Source organism: Liolophura sinensis, chromosome 5 (genome assembly GCF_032854445.1).
Source record: "Liolophura sinensis isolate JHLJ2023 chromosome 5, CUHK_Ljap_v2, whole genome shotgun sequence".
In the NCBI taxonomy this organism is placed as follows: Eukaryota; Metazoa; Mollusca; class Polyplacophora; order Chitonida; family Chitonidae; genus Liolophura; species Liolophura sinensis.
Window position 1 is genome coordinate 6,099,323 of NC_088299.1, and position 18,296 is coordinate 6,117,618.

The 18,296-nt window shown below is 38.5% G+C and overlaps 1 protein-coding gene across 1 annotated transcript in view; it reads left to right on the forward strand.

Annotated features, from left to right (window-relative positions):
• LOC135465545 (probable phospholipid-transporting ATPase IIB) overlaps positions 1 to 16,862 on the forward strand; it is a 36,001-nt gene extending 19,139 nt beyond the window's left edge. The window contains exons 14-26 of the mRNA XM_064742781.1: positions 132 to 293; positions 1,019 to 1,111; positions 2,018 to 2,101; positions 2,890 to 3,060; positions 4,343 to 4,531; positions 5,051 to 5,195; positions 6,254 to 6,318; positions 7,291 to 7,379; positions 8,258 to 8,389; positions 10,959 to 11,067; positions 11,583 to 11,640; positions 12,346 to 12,549; positions 13,627 to 16,862. Coding sequence (XP_064598851.1) covers positions 132 to 293; positions 1,019 to 1,111; positions 2,018 to 2,101; positions 2,890 to 3,060; positions 4,343 to 4,531; positions 5,051 to 5,195; positions 6,254 to 6,318; positions 7,291 to 7,379; positions 8,258 to 8,389; positions 10,959 to 11,067; positions 11,583 to 11,640; positions 12,346 to 12,549; positions 13,627 to 13,760 — 1,635 coding nt within the window. The 3' untranslated portion in view covers positions 13,761 to 16,862. The remainder of the gene's footprint in view (positions 1 to 131; positions 294 to 1,018; positions 1,112 to 2,017; positions 2,102 to 2,889; positions 3,061 to 4,342; positions 4,532 to 5,050; positions 5,196 to 6,253; positions 6,319 to 7,290; positions 7,380 to 8,257; positions 8,390 to 10,958; positions 11,068 to 11,582; positions 11,641 to 12,345; positions 12,550 to 13,626) is intronic.
• Positions 16,863 to 18,296: the final 1,434 nt, after the last annotated feature.

Below are 18,296 nucleotides of genomic sequence, written 5' to 3' on the forward strand. Positions count from 1 at the left end.
AAAAATACTTAGTGAATTATTTTCACAAAGAAAACACAATCTTATGTATAATGACCATAGAGGCCCATTTCCTTTTACCTTTGAAGTCATCCGAAAATTCTATTATAGATAATGTGATTGTCTGTTTTCAGGTGGCTCTGGTCAAGTGGACAGAGAGTGTGGGACTGGCTTTAGTGAAGAGGGATTTTACACAAATGCAGCTTAAAGGGCCTGATGGCAATTTACTGACCTATCAGATTTTACACGTCTTCCCGTTCACATCTGAAAGTAAACGAATGGGTATCATCGTCAAGGTAGGTGCTTTCAGATTTGTTCTCTCAGATGGAATTAATGTTAATTGTTTTCTTGGTTTTCTTCATCAGCATTGTTTTGCTGTAAGCAAGGTCTGCCAGCAATCTGCGGATGGTCATGGGTTTTCACGGAGCTCTGGTCAGTTTCCTCACACCATAATGCTGGCCGCCGTCCTATAAGTGAAATATTCTTGAGTACGGTGTAAAACACCAATCAAATAAATGAATAAATTTTGCTGTAAACATGCAGGATTAATTTTTAATGACGACGCTCAAGGTCATAAGGAAGGACGCTTCCTGGCAGAAAATTACACCTGGAACTGGAGCTGGAACTGGATATGAATATGCGGGTAGCAAGGAAGACAATTTCTTTGATTGTTTTTATGAAATGCAAATTTTGTAGTGTTACATCAGGTTTCAAAATAATTAACTGAAGTTACTGCAATTCTTCTCTTATCATTTTCGCATGTTTGAAAGGTGTTTATTGAAGCATATTCTGAAGGCATTGTTTTGTGCTAACTGATAATATTATACTTTTTGTGAAACCCAGAATTGGTCAATCCGGCCATTGTAGTTTTGCCTCCATATTCTAACCAGAGATCTGCATAAATTGCATGGAAAGTTACTCTTTCATATGTTAAAAATGTAAATGTTTCTGCCTGTGCATTAGTGAGCTATTCTCAAGTACGCTTTAGTCGCAAGTAACAAACCCTGTTTTCCTTTTTCAGGATGAACAAACAGGGGAGATAACTTTTTACCTGAAGGGTGCAGATGTTGTGATGACATCTATAGTACAGTACAATGACTGGCTGGAGGAAGAGGTAAGATCTTTGCTGGATGGTGAAGATAGACATAGGTGAATGAATGAATGATCATGTTCAGTGTCACATTTGTAGAACAGTAAATGGCTTAAAATGTTACCCCAAAATGGGCATTTTTAAAAGCAAATAAATGTCAGGGAAATACTGCTGTTGTTGTTGAAACATGTTCTAAGCTGGATATCATCTCACTTTCACTACAGTAAACATCAAAACAGCTTTCTAAGATCAACAGATTTCTAAGAGTCAGGCAAGATTTATGATCTTTTAGGTCATTACTGTGGGGGCTGTCGCGAGTGATAATATCAGACTATAAACCAGTGTCCTGGTCATGTTTTTTTTTTTTTTTTTTTTTAACACACAAAATTTGTATAGGGGTTTCAGTACGGGTCATGCTAGGTTCCTGTCCGGCCATACTTGGGATGGTCTGCAGCAACCTGTGGATGGTTGTGAGCTCCACCATACCATAATGCTGGTCAATAGCTTTTTGTGAGTGAAACATTTATTTAATTTATTTATTTGATTGGTGTTTTACGCCGTATTCAAGAATATTTCACTTATACGACGGCAGTCAGCATTATGGTGGGTGGAAACCAGGCAGTGCCCGGGGGAAACCCACGACCATTCGCAGTGTTGCTGACAGACCTTCCCACATACGGCCCCAGAGGAAGCCAACATGAGCTGGACTTGAACTCACAGCGACCGCATTGGTGAGAGACTCCTGGGTCATTACGCTGCACTAGCGCGCTAACCAACTGAGCCCACGGACCACCCCCCCCACCCCCTTTGAATGAAGTATACCTGAGTATGGCATAAGATGCCAATCAAATAAATAAATAACTAAATAAACAATTTGTGTTTCTTTCAGAAGACGTGTAATTGTTTGATACATGTATGATTACTTTGCAGTGTGGTAACATGGCCAGAGAAGGTTTGAGAACTTTAGTTGTGGCCAAGAAAGTCTTAACAGAGGAGCAGTTCCAAGATTTTAATGTAAGAAGATGAGGGTCAACATTAGGTCTTCTGTCATTGTTGTGTTATCTGTATCAAGGCAGCTCATGCCTTTCCCTTAATAATCATTGGATAATTTTTTGTGTTACTTTCATATCATACAGTTTCATGGTTTTTACTTCTGGCTTTTGATAAAAAATTAATATATAATACTTAATATATAGGTGTCTAAATTCGTTTTGATGATCTCAATATATGTCTTCAACTAAGTCATCTTCACAAAAATTGCAGTTTGTTATGCATATAATAGTTGGCCAATACTTGCTTTTTTTACACTTAACTGACTTTTTTGCATAATAATGATAATTTTTTAGCTTGCAGTACAAAGTAAGGACATTGAGTAAGGTATTGAGGATGTTGGGAATGTTTTTGTTCTGGGTTATTTTGTGTACAATGTACATAAATATACATGTATAGTCCATTTACTCTATATGTTGATGTGATGGTAACAACAACTACATGTTTTTCTTGACGCCCTCCATGTTTGACATTTTAACTTACAGTTTTGGGGGTGTGAGAGACAGTTATTAGACCTTTGGCTGTTTTTAAATTCTTTGTTGGCTGTAAATGTAATAGAAATAATAGGGTCAGTCAGCAGAGAAGTCTTATTTTTTTTAATCCTCTTTTATGATGAAGATAGGCATATAAACGAAATTAACATTGACTGAAGAAAAGAAAAAACTTTATCAAAATCACAGTGAAAACCATGGCATTTGTTGGGAGGGTCAGAAGGGCTTTTTGGAATGATGGCTTTGTGTTTGTTGTCGTAGGCGCGTCATCACCAGGCTAAGATGAGTGTGCAGGACCGTAGCAGTAAGGTTCAGTCTGTTATTGAGAGCCTAGAGAGAGACATGCAGCTGCTCTGTCTGACGGGAGTGGAGGACAAGCTACAGGACAATGTCAGACCTACACTCGAGATGCTGAAAAATGCTGGCATCAAGGTATGGCTAGACAGAAGTATCATCGTAATGCTTAAGTTTTGTACACCGTGTCTGTTCAGATGGGTAGGGTCATGAACACGTGGAAAAGTGTGGAAATTGAAATAACACGTAACTTTTTCAGGCCTTGAAACAGCAAAGGGTTTTTGTAGTTACATGTGGTGCTTTAAAAAAAGACTTGAAATTGAGAACAAGAGAACTAACTTGGCACATGCACTTTTGGCTGATTTGTAAGCAGTGATTTCAGAACATTACCTGTCATGTACTGTAAATTTCAGGGTGAAATTTGTTTTCCAGCATCTTTGAAAGTATTTGTTGCACAGCTGTTCGTATGCGAAACTTCATCTAGTAATGTGATTTTACATTGGCTTCAGTTTTTTAATACTTTAAAATAAGTTTTCTGAAAAATATGAATTTTGGACCTAGAGAAAGCCTGAAAATTTGAATTCATTATGGTGTATATATATATATATATATATATATATATATATATATATATATATATATATTGTATATATATATATATATATATATATATATATATGTATGTATGTTTGGGATTTAAGATCAAAGATCAAAGGATCTTTAAGTGTGTGTACATGTATTATGTCTTCTTGTGGAAAGGCAAGTCCATGCCGCCAGAGCGCTGTCGCCTCTGAAGTATTTTGCAGATTACACCAGACACGATACCCCACCCATTCACTTTGTCCTGACATTGGGCCAACCAGTCGTGTTTCCTTGCTCCAACCTCTTCAGTACTGAGCGCAAAGCGAGGCAGGAGAAAGTATTATTTTTTGAGTCTTTGATATGACCCGACCCGGGTTTGATCCCGGGTCTCAGGACTTCGAGGCGGATGCTCTATAACCAGTAGGCCACCAGAGTGGTTTGCAATATTGTGTACGATTACACATCGGATGATGGGAATGCGTGCATATCCTCGGAATGTGTTTATGAAGAAGATCATCTGTGGATGGCGGTGAACATAACACTGTACATGTTTGCCACCAGCAGTGGCTGCACTATATCAGGGACTGTGTCGGAAACAAGATGACTCAAGGCCAATAGCCTATAACCATGTCACTCCTGTTTCACTTTGAAATGGTGTTGTCATTGAAAAATGAAATGTTTCTTTTGTTTCGTTTTGTTTTTTTTGGGGGGCGAAATGTAGATCAGGAATTTAGAAAGAAAGAAAAAAAAGGATGAGAGCATCAGTTGTCTGTTTTATCACGCATCAAGGTTGGGAATTCATGGCTGGTTGAGTAATGGCGTGAATGTTTCGTTTTAGGTATGGATGTTAACCGGGGACAAGTTGGAGACAGCCATCTGTATAGCCAAGAGTTCACGTCTGGTATCCAGACTCCAAGACATTCACACATTCAACAATGTGCTGACTAGAGAAGAAGCTCATTTACAGCTGAATGCGCTGAGGCGGAAAAACGACAACATCCTCATTATCTCAGGGGACTCACTGCAGGTTCGTTGCAATCCTGTCATATCGCTCATGCGGTTGTGTAGTCCATTATATGTTAGTTTAAGACAATTTGTCTTCCATCAGTATTTGCGCATCACACGTGGGAAAGTTCATTAGTAACTTGCCCAAGGTCACCATCATCATGATATTAAACAGCTATCGGATATATATTAAATAAAATAATATAACATTAATATATGAGTAACCTAGACATCAAGATAAACACTTGTTGACTAGATTTCCTCGAAATTAGCATAACAGAATCATATACAGTCAGTTATTACAAGCAGGGTTCCAGTTAAATTTTTTTCTCTGACACTGTTCGATTGATATACATGTATGCACGTTCATTTAAAAGTAGCCGGAGTAAAATGTAAAGTGAATGAATAAAACAGGTATATAACTTCTGTTTGCATCCCACACTTGATATACTGTGTGTGTTGGGATTACCATAGCAAAGGTGTTTAGGGTAAGTCTCCTGGTCTGTGCTTTAATACTTTTGTCGCCATGCCCCTCTCACAGGTCTGCCTGCAGTTTTATGAGCACGAGTTTGTGGAGCTGGCATGTCAGTGCCCCTGTGTGGTTGTTTGTCGCTGTTCTCCCACCCAGAAGGCAGAGGTAGTGAAGCTTCTGAAAACGCACACTGGCAAGAGAACGTGTGCGGTTGGTAAGTTAACGTGTACCTTAATTCTTCAGCCTTTTGTGCATGTGTACAAGGTGTTTATTGAAGCATATTCTGATGATAAGATTATACTTTTTGTGAAGCCCTGAAACTGGACAAGCCGGTCAATTTAGTTTCGTTTTCAAAATGAAATTAAAACAAGGAATTAGGGTATTCGTCAATTTTATGTGTCATTAGCACTGAGTGGGTAAAAGCCTGGACTCCTCTACCTCTCACATCAGCCAACCAGAATTGATTCGGTATCATTTTCAGAGGGATGAACAGATAAATTTACAATGTTTGCTGCTAAATCGTAGAGCAACTCGTAATCTGCTGTATTTATGGGCAGTACAAATGGTCCCCTTGTCCTGTATCTGACTTATCCAGAAAGGTAGCAAATTAATAGCTGATTATGATATGTACATGAACACTGCCCTCAGTGGTCATGGGGCTGTGGAGGGGACTTCCTTGGTTCAGTTGGTTAGCGCGCTGGCGCGGCGTAATGACCCAGGAACCTCTCACCAATGCGGTCGCTGTGAGTTCAAGTCCAGCCCATGCTTGCTTTCTGTCTTCCTCTGATTGCTGACAGACCTTCCCACAGTTGTGGGTTTCCCCCAGGCTCTGCTCGGTTTCCTCCTACCATAATGCTGGCCGCCGTAGCATAAGTGAAATTTTCTTGAGTACGGCATAAAACACCAATCAAATAAATAAATAAATAACATAAGCATGGGGCTGTAGATAAGCTTAGCGGTTGATGACACTAGGCTGGTTGTTTGCACAGTCTAATGCTGAAGAAATATCTGTAGGTCTTAGGTGTGTCAGTAACTTGCCAAAGGTGGGTGGTTTACGTAGGCCTACTCCCATAAAACTGACCTTCATTATAAAAGTGAAAATTTTTAAGTGTGGTGTTAAACAACAATCAAATGAACAAGTCAAGAAAACAATAATATATATATACATGGGTATGATAATCTTTCAGCTTTTCATATTTATACTTGAGCATGTAGTTGTGCACAGACTTTGATAAGACTAATGTTTTGATCAGCTGTTTTGTGTATTTTCAGGCGATGGCGGTAACGATGTCAGCATGATTCAGACAGCTGATGCTGGGATTGGTATTGTGGGAAAGGTAGGTCCTGATACACATAACATAATGTGACTCTTTCATTCTGTGTTATTCTGTAGGGACCTTTAAGAACATGTACCTGTGTAATTAACAAAAAACTGGGTAATTTAGTGGTTTCTCTAGGTAAAACTATAAGGAAGGAAGGCATTGTAAATCCATGTCAGGGCTGTTGAACATGAAAAGACTGTTACCCATAGGTTTAGAGAGGAGGCTGTCTCAGAGTCTATGAGACATGCTATTCTGATGGAATTAACATGGGAGAGATGGGTAAAATGGGAGAAAAATTGGAGATGGGACGACATGATTTCAAATTCTGGCTAAATCTATACTGTTACCTTGTAGTGTAGTTCTCACACCAGGTACATACATGCACCATTGTACATACCCAGCTGTTACTGATAAAGATACATGTAAGTATCTCTGCATTGTGCTAAGTTCCTTCAGTCCTACTCGCACTGTTTGTGGGGACCAGCCCCGATAGCTCTGTTGGTGTAGTGCGCGCTTCAAGAGCGGTAGATCCAGGGTAAATCCTGGGTCGTGTCACACCTAAGACCTTAAGAGAGAAAGTTGTATCTTTCTTGTTTGGCATTCAACATTTAGGGGATAGTACAACGACTGGTTGACCTGTATCAGTATACCATATGTTCATATGGTTTGATAACGATGTAAGAGCCTACATCGAAACGTCACCAACACAATAAATCCAGGAGTTGTTATCCATAAGTAATGCCTCTGTCAATCTATACCCTCCCAATTCCTAAATGCCTCTGAAAGAAGCTAATGTGCTGTTGTTGTTCAAGGATTAATAAGCCTTGTTGTTGTTCAAGGCCTAATGTGCTGTTATTGTTCAAGGATTAATATGCCTTGTTGTTGTTCAAGGCCTAATGTGCTGTTGTTGTTCAAGACCTAATATTGTAGTTATATTTGTTGTTCAAGACTCGTTGGGTACAATCCTGTGTGTTGTTGTTTTTGCAGGAGGGCAAACAGGCATCTTTGGCAGCAGACTTTTCCATCACACAGTTCAGTCATATTGGCAGGTTACTCATGGTGCATGGCAGAAACAGGTAGTGTACAAAAATTGAACCAAACCTGAGTGAAAAACTGTTGTTGTAGTGCTGGCCGTGTAAAAGTATATTATCCAAGTTGTGGCCTACTTGGATGACACATGCTAACAAATCCAGGCCTTGGACAGAAGTCCAGTTACCTTCCACCAATAAGGTCGTGCATATTTAGGTATGTCACACATGGAAAAGTTTGTCAGTAAGTTGCCAGAGGCTGGTGGTTTAAGGTGGACACTCCTGTTGTCTTCACTCATTAAACTAACCACCATTGTATAAAATTGAAAATCAAGGAAACAAAACACACGCTCACCAGCGTAGGAAGTGGTGAACCAGAATGGGTGAGTGAGCAGATGAATTCCTTTGTAAGGTATGGTGCCTTGATTTTGTCCAAAAAACTCGACTGAAGCCCAAAAAAATAAGAAAAGGAGAATGTGGTGTTACATCATTGGCATTTAGATATTGTTAATATGGGCCGTGAAGCCAAGCTTAGAATTCAAACATTTGACTATGCCCATTCATCTCTGCAACAAAAAATTCAAAAAAAAATAAGTAAAGTGGTTTTGAGTGGTCTTGTCACTGATGCCACCTGTGTTTTAATTTTTTCCAGTTACTTTAAAGTTGTCTTTGTATTAGAATGCCTGCTTGGTCAGTGTCATGTTCATGACATTATGTAGAGTATTCATATTTTCTGGGCACTGGGTTTTCTCCACTTCTACCCAGACAAATCTGTGAGGTACTCTGGAGGTGCCCATTACACTACCCAGACAAATCTGTGAGGTACTCTGGAGGTGCCCATTACACTACCCAGACAAATCTGTGAGGTACTATAGAGGTGCTTAGTACACAGTGGACAGATATTAAAATATATGTTGTTGTTTCAGTTATAAGCGTTCTGCCTCGCTCAGCCAGTTCGTCATCCACAGAGGCCTCATCATCTCTATAATGCAGGCCGTCTTCTCCTCTGTCTTCTATTTTGCCTCCATCTCGCTCTTTCCAAGTCTTCTCCTTGTAGGGTAAGTCCCAGTGTGGTTTTTGGTTCTTGTAATCCAGTAATTGTCTTAAAATGGAAAAAATTTAAATATTCACACCTTTATTTTTTGACTTGTGTTACAAAGTAAGGAGTGTCTGCTGTCTGTGGCAGATTCCAGTTTGGTTAACTTTGTTGTCCATTCATAGGGTTGGGCTGTACCCATAGTACGTGGATATCCATTCATCGATAGCAATTCACATATTAAAGAACAAGGAAGTCTTTCACCTCGTAGCTCAACATTTTGCTCAGCTGTTCACAGGGTTGTAATTGCCTCCCATAGTACATGGATTGCCAAATGCCGTTCACAGTTTGCATATCATTCATATAAGACCTCTGCACAAACACCGTCCACAATGTGTTTTACCACCGCAACTATGGATAACTCTGTAACATATGAAGTCACAGCTCTGCAAGCCTTACGCATACGATAAACAGTCACCGTTGTGACAGTATAGTAATAGTGGCCTTCTTGATTTAATGGCGAGATTCTAGCACTATATAATTAGAGAATAATATCTGTGTATGACAGTGTCAATCCTTCTACTTTTTTTTTTTTTTTGGTTTAGTTTTTACTTATTTTTTTGAGTGGTGTTTTACGCCGTACTCAAGAATATTTCACTTATACGACCGTGGCCAGCATTATGGTGAGTGGAAACTGGGCTAAACTCATGGCGCTCCGCAGGTTGCTGGCAGACCTTCCCACGTACGGCTTTTTTTGGTTTAGAGGTTAATATTTGAATGTATCACATGACTTGGACATCGTGCGGTTTTACAAACTGCTCAATCAGGCGAGCTACCGGTGTTCTCTGAATGCCTTGTTTTCGTCTAGAGGTCAATATTTGAATGTATCACATGACTTGGACATTATGCAGTTTTACAAACCCTGCGAGCTATCAGTATTCTCTGAATGTCTTGTTTTGGTTTAGAGGTCAATATTTGAATGTATCACATGACTTGGATATTATGCAGTTTTACAAACCCTGCAAGCTACCAGTATTCTCTGAATGTCTTGTTTTGGTTTATAGGTCAATATTTGAATGTATCACATGACTTGGACATTATGCAGTTTTACAAACCCTGCAAGCTACCAGTATTCTCTGAATGTCTTGTTTTGGTTTAGAGGTCAATATTTGAATGTATCACATGACTTGGACATTATGCAGTTTTACAAACCCTGCGAGCTATCAGTATTCTCTGAATGTCTTGTTTTGGTTTAGAGGTCAATGTTTGAATGTATCACATGACTTGGACATTATGCAGTTTTACAAACCATGCAAGCTATCAGTATTCTCTGAATGTCTTGTTTTGGTTTAGAGGTCAATATTTGAATGTATCACATGACTTGGACATTATGCAGTTTTACAAACTCTGCGAGCTATCAGTATTCTCTGAATGTCTTGTTTTGGTTTAGAGGTCAATATTTGAATGTATCACATGACTTGGACATTATGCAGTTTTACAAACCATGCGAGCTATCAGTATTCTCTGAATGTCTTGTTTTGGTTTAGAGGTCAATATTTGAATGTATCACATGACTTGGACATTATGCAGTTTTACAAACCATGCGAGCTATCAGTATTCTCTGAATGTCTTGTTTTGGTTTAGAGGTCAATATTTGAATGTATCACATGACTTGGACATTATGCAGTTTTACAAACCCTGCAAGCTATCATTATTCTCTGAATGTCTTGTTTTGGTTTAGAGGTCAGTATTTGAATGTATCACATGACTTGGACATTATGCAGTTTTACAAACCATGCAAGCTATCAGTATTCTCTGAATGTCTTGTTTTGGTTTAGAGGTCAATATTTGAATGTATCACATGACTTGGACATTATGCCGTATTTCGAACTGCTCAGTCAGGCAGGCTATCGGTATTCTCTAAATGCGTTGTTTAATAGGATATCACCTTACCTTCCAAACAAAATACACTTTACTAAGATACTAAGAACTCTAGAGAATATAGAGAAATAGAGAATCAAGCACTATGTGTAACTTGTCATGGGCAAAATTTTACATCTTTGCATTTATATGAATACAATTAATTCAATAAATATCCTAGGTTTCCCAGATTTAGAGTTCTTTCATGGAAATAGTGTTATATCACATGTATCTCATTTCATCTGTCATCCAAACACCTCAGAAGCAGTTTGACATTTGAGGTCGTTTGTTTGTCTCCTCTTGAGTAAGAAAGTTCTGGAAAATTAGCGTGATTTTCAGCGTGACAGTATGTTGAAGATCTATGTCGCTGTCTTAGAAAATTCCACGGAATTTATTTTCTTTTACATATTTTATACAGAGATGAGAAGTTTTAGTTTATCAGTTGATTTTTGAAAACTCAGGATTTTCATAGTATTTTAACACCAAAATTACCAAAAACTAATCATTTTATTAGTAAGGGTCAGCTAGTAGAAGAAATTTCATCTGATTTTTATGGTAAAGATTCTCATCCCTGTATCTAAATCTGGTAACTCGATTTACTATGAGAACATCTAGAATAGGGAAGATTTATGGCAGCGCAACTGATCACTGGTCTATGGTTGTATTGTCAGGTATGGTACCGTATACACCATGTACCCTGTGTTCTCACTGGTCCTGGACAAAGATGTACCGGCAGAGATTGCCTTAACGTACCCAGAGCTGTACAAGGAGTTGACAAAGGTGAGTCTGCAGAGACCTTCACTTTGGTGTCCTAAATCTACCAGTATATATTCCGAAATCTTCATGCTTCCGGTCCACTCGTACACGGGAAGGTCTGGCAGCAACCTGCAGATGGTCTGGCAGGAGCCTGCGGATGTTCGTGTTTCCCCTGCCCTGCTCGGTTTCTTCCCACCATGTTGCTGGCTGTCGTCGTATAAGTGAAATATTTTCGAGTATAGCCTAAAACACCAATCAAATAAATAAATAAATCTACGTGTTAATGTCCTATGCTGTATATGCCCTATGCGTTTTACATTTGTCCTATATTTTTGTATATTTTTTTTTTTTTTACATATTTTATTCCATAATTGTTATATTCTGCACGACTTATTCTTCGTCAGGAATCTGGCACCCGGATTTCCCAAATATTCCATTAAGTCAAATTTATGGGAATCTATTAGCCATGTTAGTAAAGAAAGAAACGGTGCAAAAGAAAAAAAAATGTAAGATGTGTGTTGAATTATTTTGTTTTACAGGGGCGTTCTCTCTCGTTCAAGACATTTTTTGTATGGGTGCTAATTAGTATGTACCAAGGTGAGTACATCCACTCTACGTTGTAGGTATTTTTGTTTAATGTGAAAGACAGCACCTGACTAATGTTTTTGTCCACTGAAGTACTACCATTCAAAGTGTCTTAAGCTGGCATTTAATATTTTTAATATTTTGACTCGGTAAAAGTTCAGTGAAACTTCGCTTTGACACAGCTTCTCCTTCATCCTCAGCATGCAGAAATCATGTATACTCTAGCTCTCTAACATTGAAGGTATTTTCTGTGTAGGCTAATAGTCCAAGCAGTAACCTATGGCAGATAAAGGCCTAAGTGATAAAAGTATAGTTTTCTTGGAAATTGGACATACTGGAAGAATATTTCTTCCACTGTTTTAACTGTTTTGTCAAGCTCGACAAAACCAGCGACAAACCCAGGACAGAAGGGGTCCACATCATTTAACACATGCATTAGTCCTTGATGTGGAGTAGGCCCCCAAATGTGTTCTGTACATTCCACATTTACCATGGGTGAATTACATTTGATGTGATTTTCAAAGATTTAGCTGATTTTTGTATTCTCTACTGGCTCGTTTTAAAAGTGTCTGTTCACTGTTTGTCCTTAGATGGATGTTGTCATTCTAAAGTGGAACGACCACTGTTCTTGCTACTATATGGCTAAAATGTTGCCAAATGAGTATGGTGCTAACACATGTTCAATCAATCAGTCACTGTTTTGTTTGTCTATGACAGGTGGTGTCCTGATGTTTGGGGCCCTGCTCTTGTTTGACGAGGAGTTTGTGCGAGTGATTGACATAGCCTTCACAGCACTTCTGCTCACAGAGCTCTTGATGGTTGCCTTGACAATTCGCACCTGGCATTACCTAATGGTTGTCGCTCAAATCTTCAGCATTGGCATTTATATCGCCTCTGTTGTCATTCTCAAGGAATACTTTGGTAAGTTCAAAATTCGGCAGAGGACTGAATTTGCAGATTCCATCGCTGTCAGTACTTATAAGGCTTTGTTGTTTGTCCGTTTGAGTTGTCTGATGTTCGCTGAAGACTACTTGTCTTCCACTAATATGGCGGGCATACAAGTATCTCTTCGTAATATGTTGAAAAGTTTGTCGGCAACTTGCCAAAGGTGGGTGGTTTATGCTTGTTACTCCGGTTTTCTACATAAAGAAAACTAACTGCCATCATATAATTGACAAATTCATGATTATGACATTAAGCAACAGTGAAATAAAAGAATAAATTTAGTAAGCCGATTATTAAAAGGGCAACATACTACCTTTTCCAACCCAGGAGTAAGAAGTATTCCATTGTAAGAAAGAGGTAAACTCTATGGAATATGGTATTAGGTCCATGGCAGTAGCATGTTATGATTACCGTAAATGATGTAACATTTGTCCGCCAAAAAGTGCAGTTTTAGAGTCAAATAAATGTCCTGATATGTTACTTTTTTTTTTCTACAGTTTTTCGGTAGGATCTCACACTGATTTCCAAATAAAATTCAACACTCCTTTGGGAGATATATAAATCTCTCAGGATTTTGAAAAATGCCCAATTTTGTCAGGATCAAATTTTAGGTCATTTACAGTATTCAGAGAAAAAGTATTGTATTTCTAGGCATGTGGTACAAGGTTTGTTCTCCTCCACATGAAAGGTTCAGCTCTTAAGATCGCTTCAAAAACACATTGCAGTGAATTTAAGTGTTCTTCTATGATTCGAAAGTTTTTAATAGAACAGTAGTTGATCAGTATTGTATTGTAGAATCAGAATTGTAGAAAAATGTCAGATAATTAAGTAGTAGCAAAATATTTTTTTATATCAAAATAGTTAAAAGTTGTCACTAGTTAAGCAGTATAAAAATTTGATAGGACAAGCTCTGAGCTCTATCCCCACTAATGTATGCATGTTATAGAATGTATATTTTTGAATAAAAAATCCGTCCGTCAATCAGTAATACATTTATGACAAGAATTACATGTAACAAATTTATATTTTTGTCTGTTGTGTTTTTTCCCACAGATCCAAAGTTTATGATTACCCTGGACTTTATATGGAAAGTTCTTCTGTTGACTTCAGTCAGCTGTATTCCTTTGTATGTGATCAAATATCTGAGAAAGAAGTTCTCTCCCCCTAGTTACTCAAAACTGACGTAGGGGGAGTATTCTCATTTGAATAGCATAACTAGGAACTGGGATCATTATCAAAGACTCAGAAAGCCATGAGTGGAACTTTTGTCACAAAGATTGTGTGTTTACATGTATATATCTCAATTGATGCTTGAACTTTATGTGTATATATTAACAATATTAGGATGTAAAATCAGATGGCTGTGGTAAGATGTGTCAGAATTGACATGCTGTGATTGTATGTCTTTACACTGTACTTTCATGTGAAGAGGTGTGAAGTATGTTTCAAGAAATTATACATGATTGTATAAAGAACCGTAAATTTTAGCTTTTGCTCTGTCATTTTGTGTCTGAGGAAACTGACTCAGCACAATGAACCTGACATGCATGCATGATAGTGGTTGTACTGCAGTGTTTTTTTTTAAGTCACTACAGGTATTTGTTTTGTACAAAATGAAAAAAGTATTTAATGAAGTTGTGAATATTAGAAGTTTTATTTATGCTGAGATTATGTGTGAAAGGTGTGGATTACTAACGTCAGTGTTCCACATCCGCTTTATGCTGTAAGTACTACCTGTAGATAGTGTTTGGGGAAATACAACACTTAGGTGACTGAAGCCCCGTCCAGACTATCCAACATCATTTAACTTTTCTTGGCTCAATGGCAAGTTGAACGCTTTTGAGGTAAGTTGAGTGTGCCGTACACACTACAAATCAGATAGGTCAACATTGTCTAACACTGCTGTTGTGTGTTCAACCGTGTTGAGCTGTGTATTTTGCAAAATTTCGTTTTGTTGAGTCAGCAAAAGTTGAATGATGTTGGGGAGTCTGGACTGGGCTTAAAACTCCATAGGTTTATGGATTTGTGCAATTCCAAGGGTTACACGTATATCTAAATGTATTGCTGGTCGTTTCAGTTTTCAGATTGAGCTTTGTTTAGATCACTGTACAAGCATGTTCACCATAATCTGGCGTGTGTATTTGTTTTATTAACTATTTGCATTTCTTGACGATACATACATTTACCCATAGCAGAGACAGATTATACTATACATGTACTTGTCTCTGTCCATAGCTTTTTTCAAACTATCATCTGCTTGTCTTTCAATAGATTTGCTATTATGAAATCCCGGCACTGTCAACAGGCCATTGTCAGCTGTAGGGTGTACTTTGTACCAATCTTTGGTTTGAAAGGTCAGATGCCATATTTGTCACTCGTGACTTACTGACCTCATATTTTTGAAATGGGGTCACGTTAATAGATGAGAGCAATAAGAGATTGTGTGTGTTTTCCATGTAATAAGCCTGTGTTGTCAGATAATCATACAGTTGTTAACAAACAGAGGATGGAGTGGAGCAAGGAAATTAACGGAAAATGATACGGGGGCCTCTGTGGCCAACTGGCCGAAGTGGTTAGCGTGCCAGCGTGGCACAATGACCCAAGAGCCTCTCACCAATTCGGTCGCTGTGAGTTCAAGTCCAGCTGATGCTGACTTCCCCTTTGGCACGCGGGAAGGTCTTTCAGTAACTTGCGGATGGTCGTGGGTTTCCACCGGGCTGTACTCGTTTTCTTCCATATCACTATATGCTTAAATAGCATGAGCTGTATTGAAATTTGTTAAAGGAAGAGGCCACCTTTAAATAAAGTATGCATCATTTGAAAGGCCATTTTATGCAGATTCCAAACATGGTTTTCATGATTTTTATTTTACATCTTGTTTACTATGAGCAAAATGCAAAAAGTATTAAGGCTCTAGGATTGACTTTGTGTGCTTCCTCTTGCTCAGAGTGGCCCGAAAAGCCCACCGTTTGACCTCTATCTTTACTTGCATTTTAGTCACTGAAAAAAAAAACTTTAAAATGAAAACCAACAGAAAGGCTGTGTTTAGAATCCGTAGAAAATAGCGTTTGAACATATATTTTAACTCGCCCTATGAAGTAAGGGTATTGTGAGAGGGGATCTGATGCAGTCGGTGGCGATGTCCAGTTTGGTTATAGTTTTTGGCCAGTCGTAGGGTTGCAGTGGCCACCCATAGTACACAGATAGCCAATCATGCTCAGCTATTCACAGGGTTGCAATTGCGTCCCATATACATGGATTGTCATATGCAGTTTACGCCTTGCATATGAAAGACCTCTTTGGTACATGTAGTTCTGTGCACTAACTCCCCAGTGCCTTTACCCCCACAACTCTGTAACACATGAAACACAGTCATAGTTATGACAGTATAATAATTTAGGTTTTTATTGTTGATTGAATGGCAAGATCTTGGCACTACATAATTAGAGGATAATATCTGTGTGTCAATCATTCCGGTATTCTCTGCATCGCTATTTAAAGGTGGCATGTTTTCTGCTCATTGCATGCAAATGTGTAGAAAGATAAAAACCTTCTGATCCGACAACAAAAAGATATGATCACTTAGTGAGTTAAAGGTCCTTGTTACTGTCATGAGTATGAAAGGGGATATCCGCCAAAAAAACCATGCGTAGGCCTACAACCCTGTGTGCTGCACATTACTTAACTCAGTTAAATTAAAAGCTGAGGTCTGTTTTCAGCTTTTTCTCATAAATGTGAGAAATTATTGACAATGTTGGTTAGCCGTATTTGCGTCTAACAGGACTATCCACATTCGTGTATGTATGTGGTAATGCGACATTATGACGAAAGTGGGCGCTGCTGAAATAATAATCGCTCCGTGGGTGAATAACGAGTGTACTTACGTTGAGGGGAGGGGTTATTTATTTCTTGTTACTATACCGCAGCGCCACCTGTTGTCATAGTAGCACATTGTCACATAGGTGGGTAGCCCTGTTAGTGACAAATGCGATCAACCACGTGGAGAACACACGCGGCTCACACTATACCGTTGGGAGAATGGTGTAAAAATACATTCCATGCCCACATATACCGCCAGCCACATAGGCGCAAGCCGATAGAGGTGGTAACATTGTGCTGACGTAGCAGTTGGTAACATGCTGTAGTGTACACAGGGTTTAAAACATGTTACAGGCCTGGGATTAATATCTTTGTTGCATATGTGATATTAAAATGACTTGAAATTAAACTCCTGACTGAGGCGCACATTTTGCAATGAATCTGAGGGTTCTATTTATCTTCTTCTTCTTTTTTTTCTTTTTTTTGGAAATGTGTTTTGAGGTTTGCATGAAAGGTACATGTCTAGGGTGATAACCTACTAAATGTTCGCGGCAGCACTAAACATAATATTTTACAGCATTAAATTAAATTTTCCTCGGGCTAAAAATGCCTATTTTTAAATCATTTTTTAAGTCATGTCGTGTTAATCATTTGATCATCAATCATTTATTTCACAAAGCAGAAAACCTGATCTCGGTAGCTGTGGAACTTCAGACGAAAGTAGCTTTTGGGCAGGCATTTGACCGTTTTACATTTGACCGTTTTAAGTATGGAATCGCAAAACACGCAACTAAAAAGAAAACCTTTGTTTGACCTGTTATTATGCATGACTTTAAAGAGAACTGATAGTTAAAGAGTTAGAGAGTACGGTAACTTATCCTTTGGAAATGCTAAATTTGGTGAAGCCTTCTATATTTTTTATCACTTTTCTCATATGTTTTAGACCTGTTTCATTTTTTTTTATTGTAACCTTCCAGATTGTACTGTAACATTTTTGTTGTTGTTTTTAAAGTGCATAATTAGTTTATAAGATTAGCAGTGGAATACATTGATTTTACGGATATATGTGATGACCATGGGAATGGCCACTGTGAAATATAAACAAACTTCATGCTGTTGAAACATAATTCACGGCTCGGCATATTTCTTGAATATTTGTTGCTGTATACAATTCTAACTTAATACCATCTAACGGTAGTGACAAACTAATGGTTTCATACCAAAAGCGATCATGTTTCTACTGTCTTTTGCGAACGCGAAGCATGTTAGTTTGATTTTTGTATTTATTTGATTGATGTTTACACCGTACTCAACAATATTTCACTTATAAGACGGCAGCCACCATTATGGTGGGGGAAAACCCACGACTTTCCAAAGGTTGGTTTCACAGTTGCCCACGTAGGACGGAGAGGAAGCCAACATGAGCTGGGCTTGAACTCACAGTGACCGCATTGGTGAGGAGCTGATGGGTCGTTGAGCCGCGCTGGTACGCAAATCACCTCGGCTGGGCTGGCCTCTGTATTCATCTGATTATGTCTGTCCGCTTATCACGCTTTAATCCAATCGGATATGTGCTTAAGTTTTTCATATTTAATGAAATTCGTGATTATTATTTTTTGGTTATTTCCGGGCAGTAACTGCTCCAAGTATTTTCTGGAAAATTTTGTACTTTCGATCGAGTTTGAAAACCAGTCGGGTCCGTGCAAAAGTTGTGTAGTTAACGCTTTCTTTGACGCTGATTCAGATTGGTAGTTGGTTTCCTTGCAATATAAAGTGCTTCAAAACGATTTTCAGAGCCAGCAACAAGCGGATGGTCGTGGGTAACTAATGTACGGGCTCTCTCCGGCCTCCTTCTACCAATATGACGCTCACCCTCGTATAAGTGAAATATTCTTGAGTGCGAT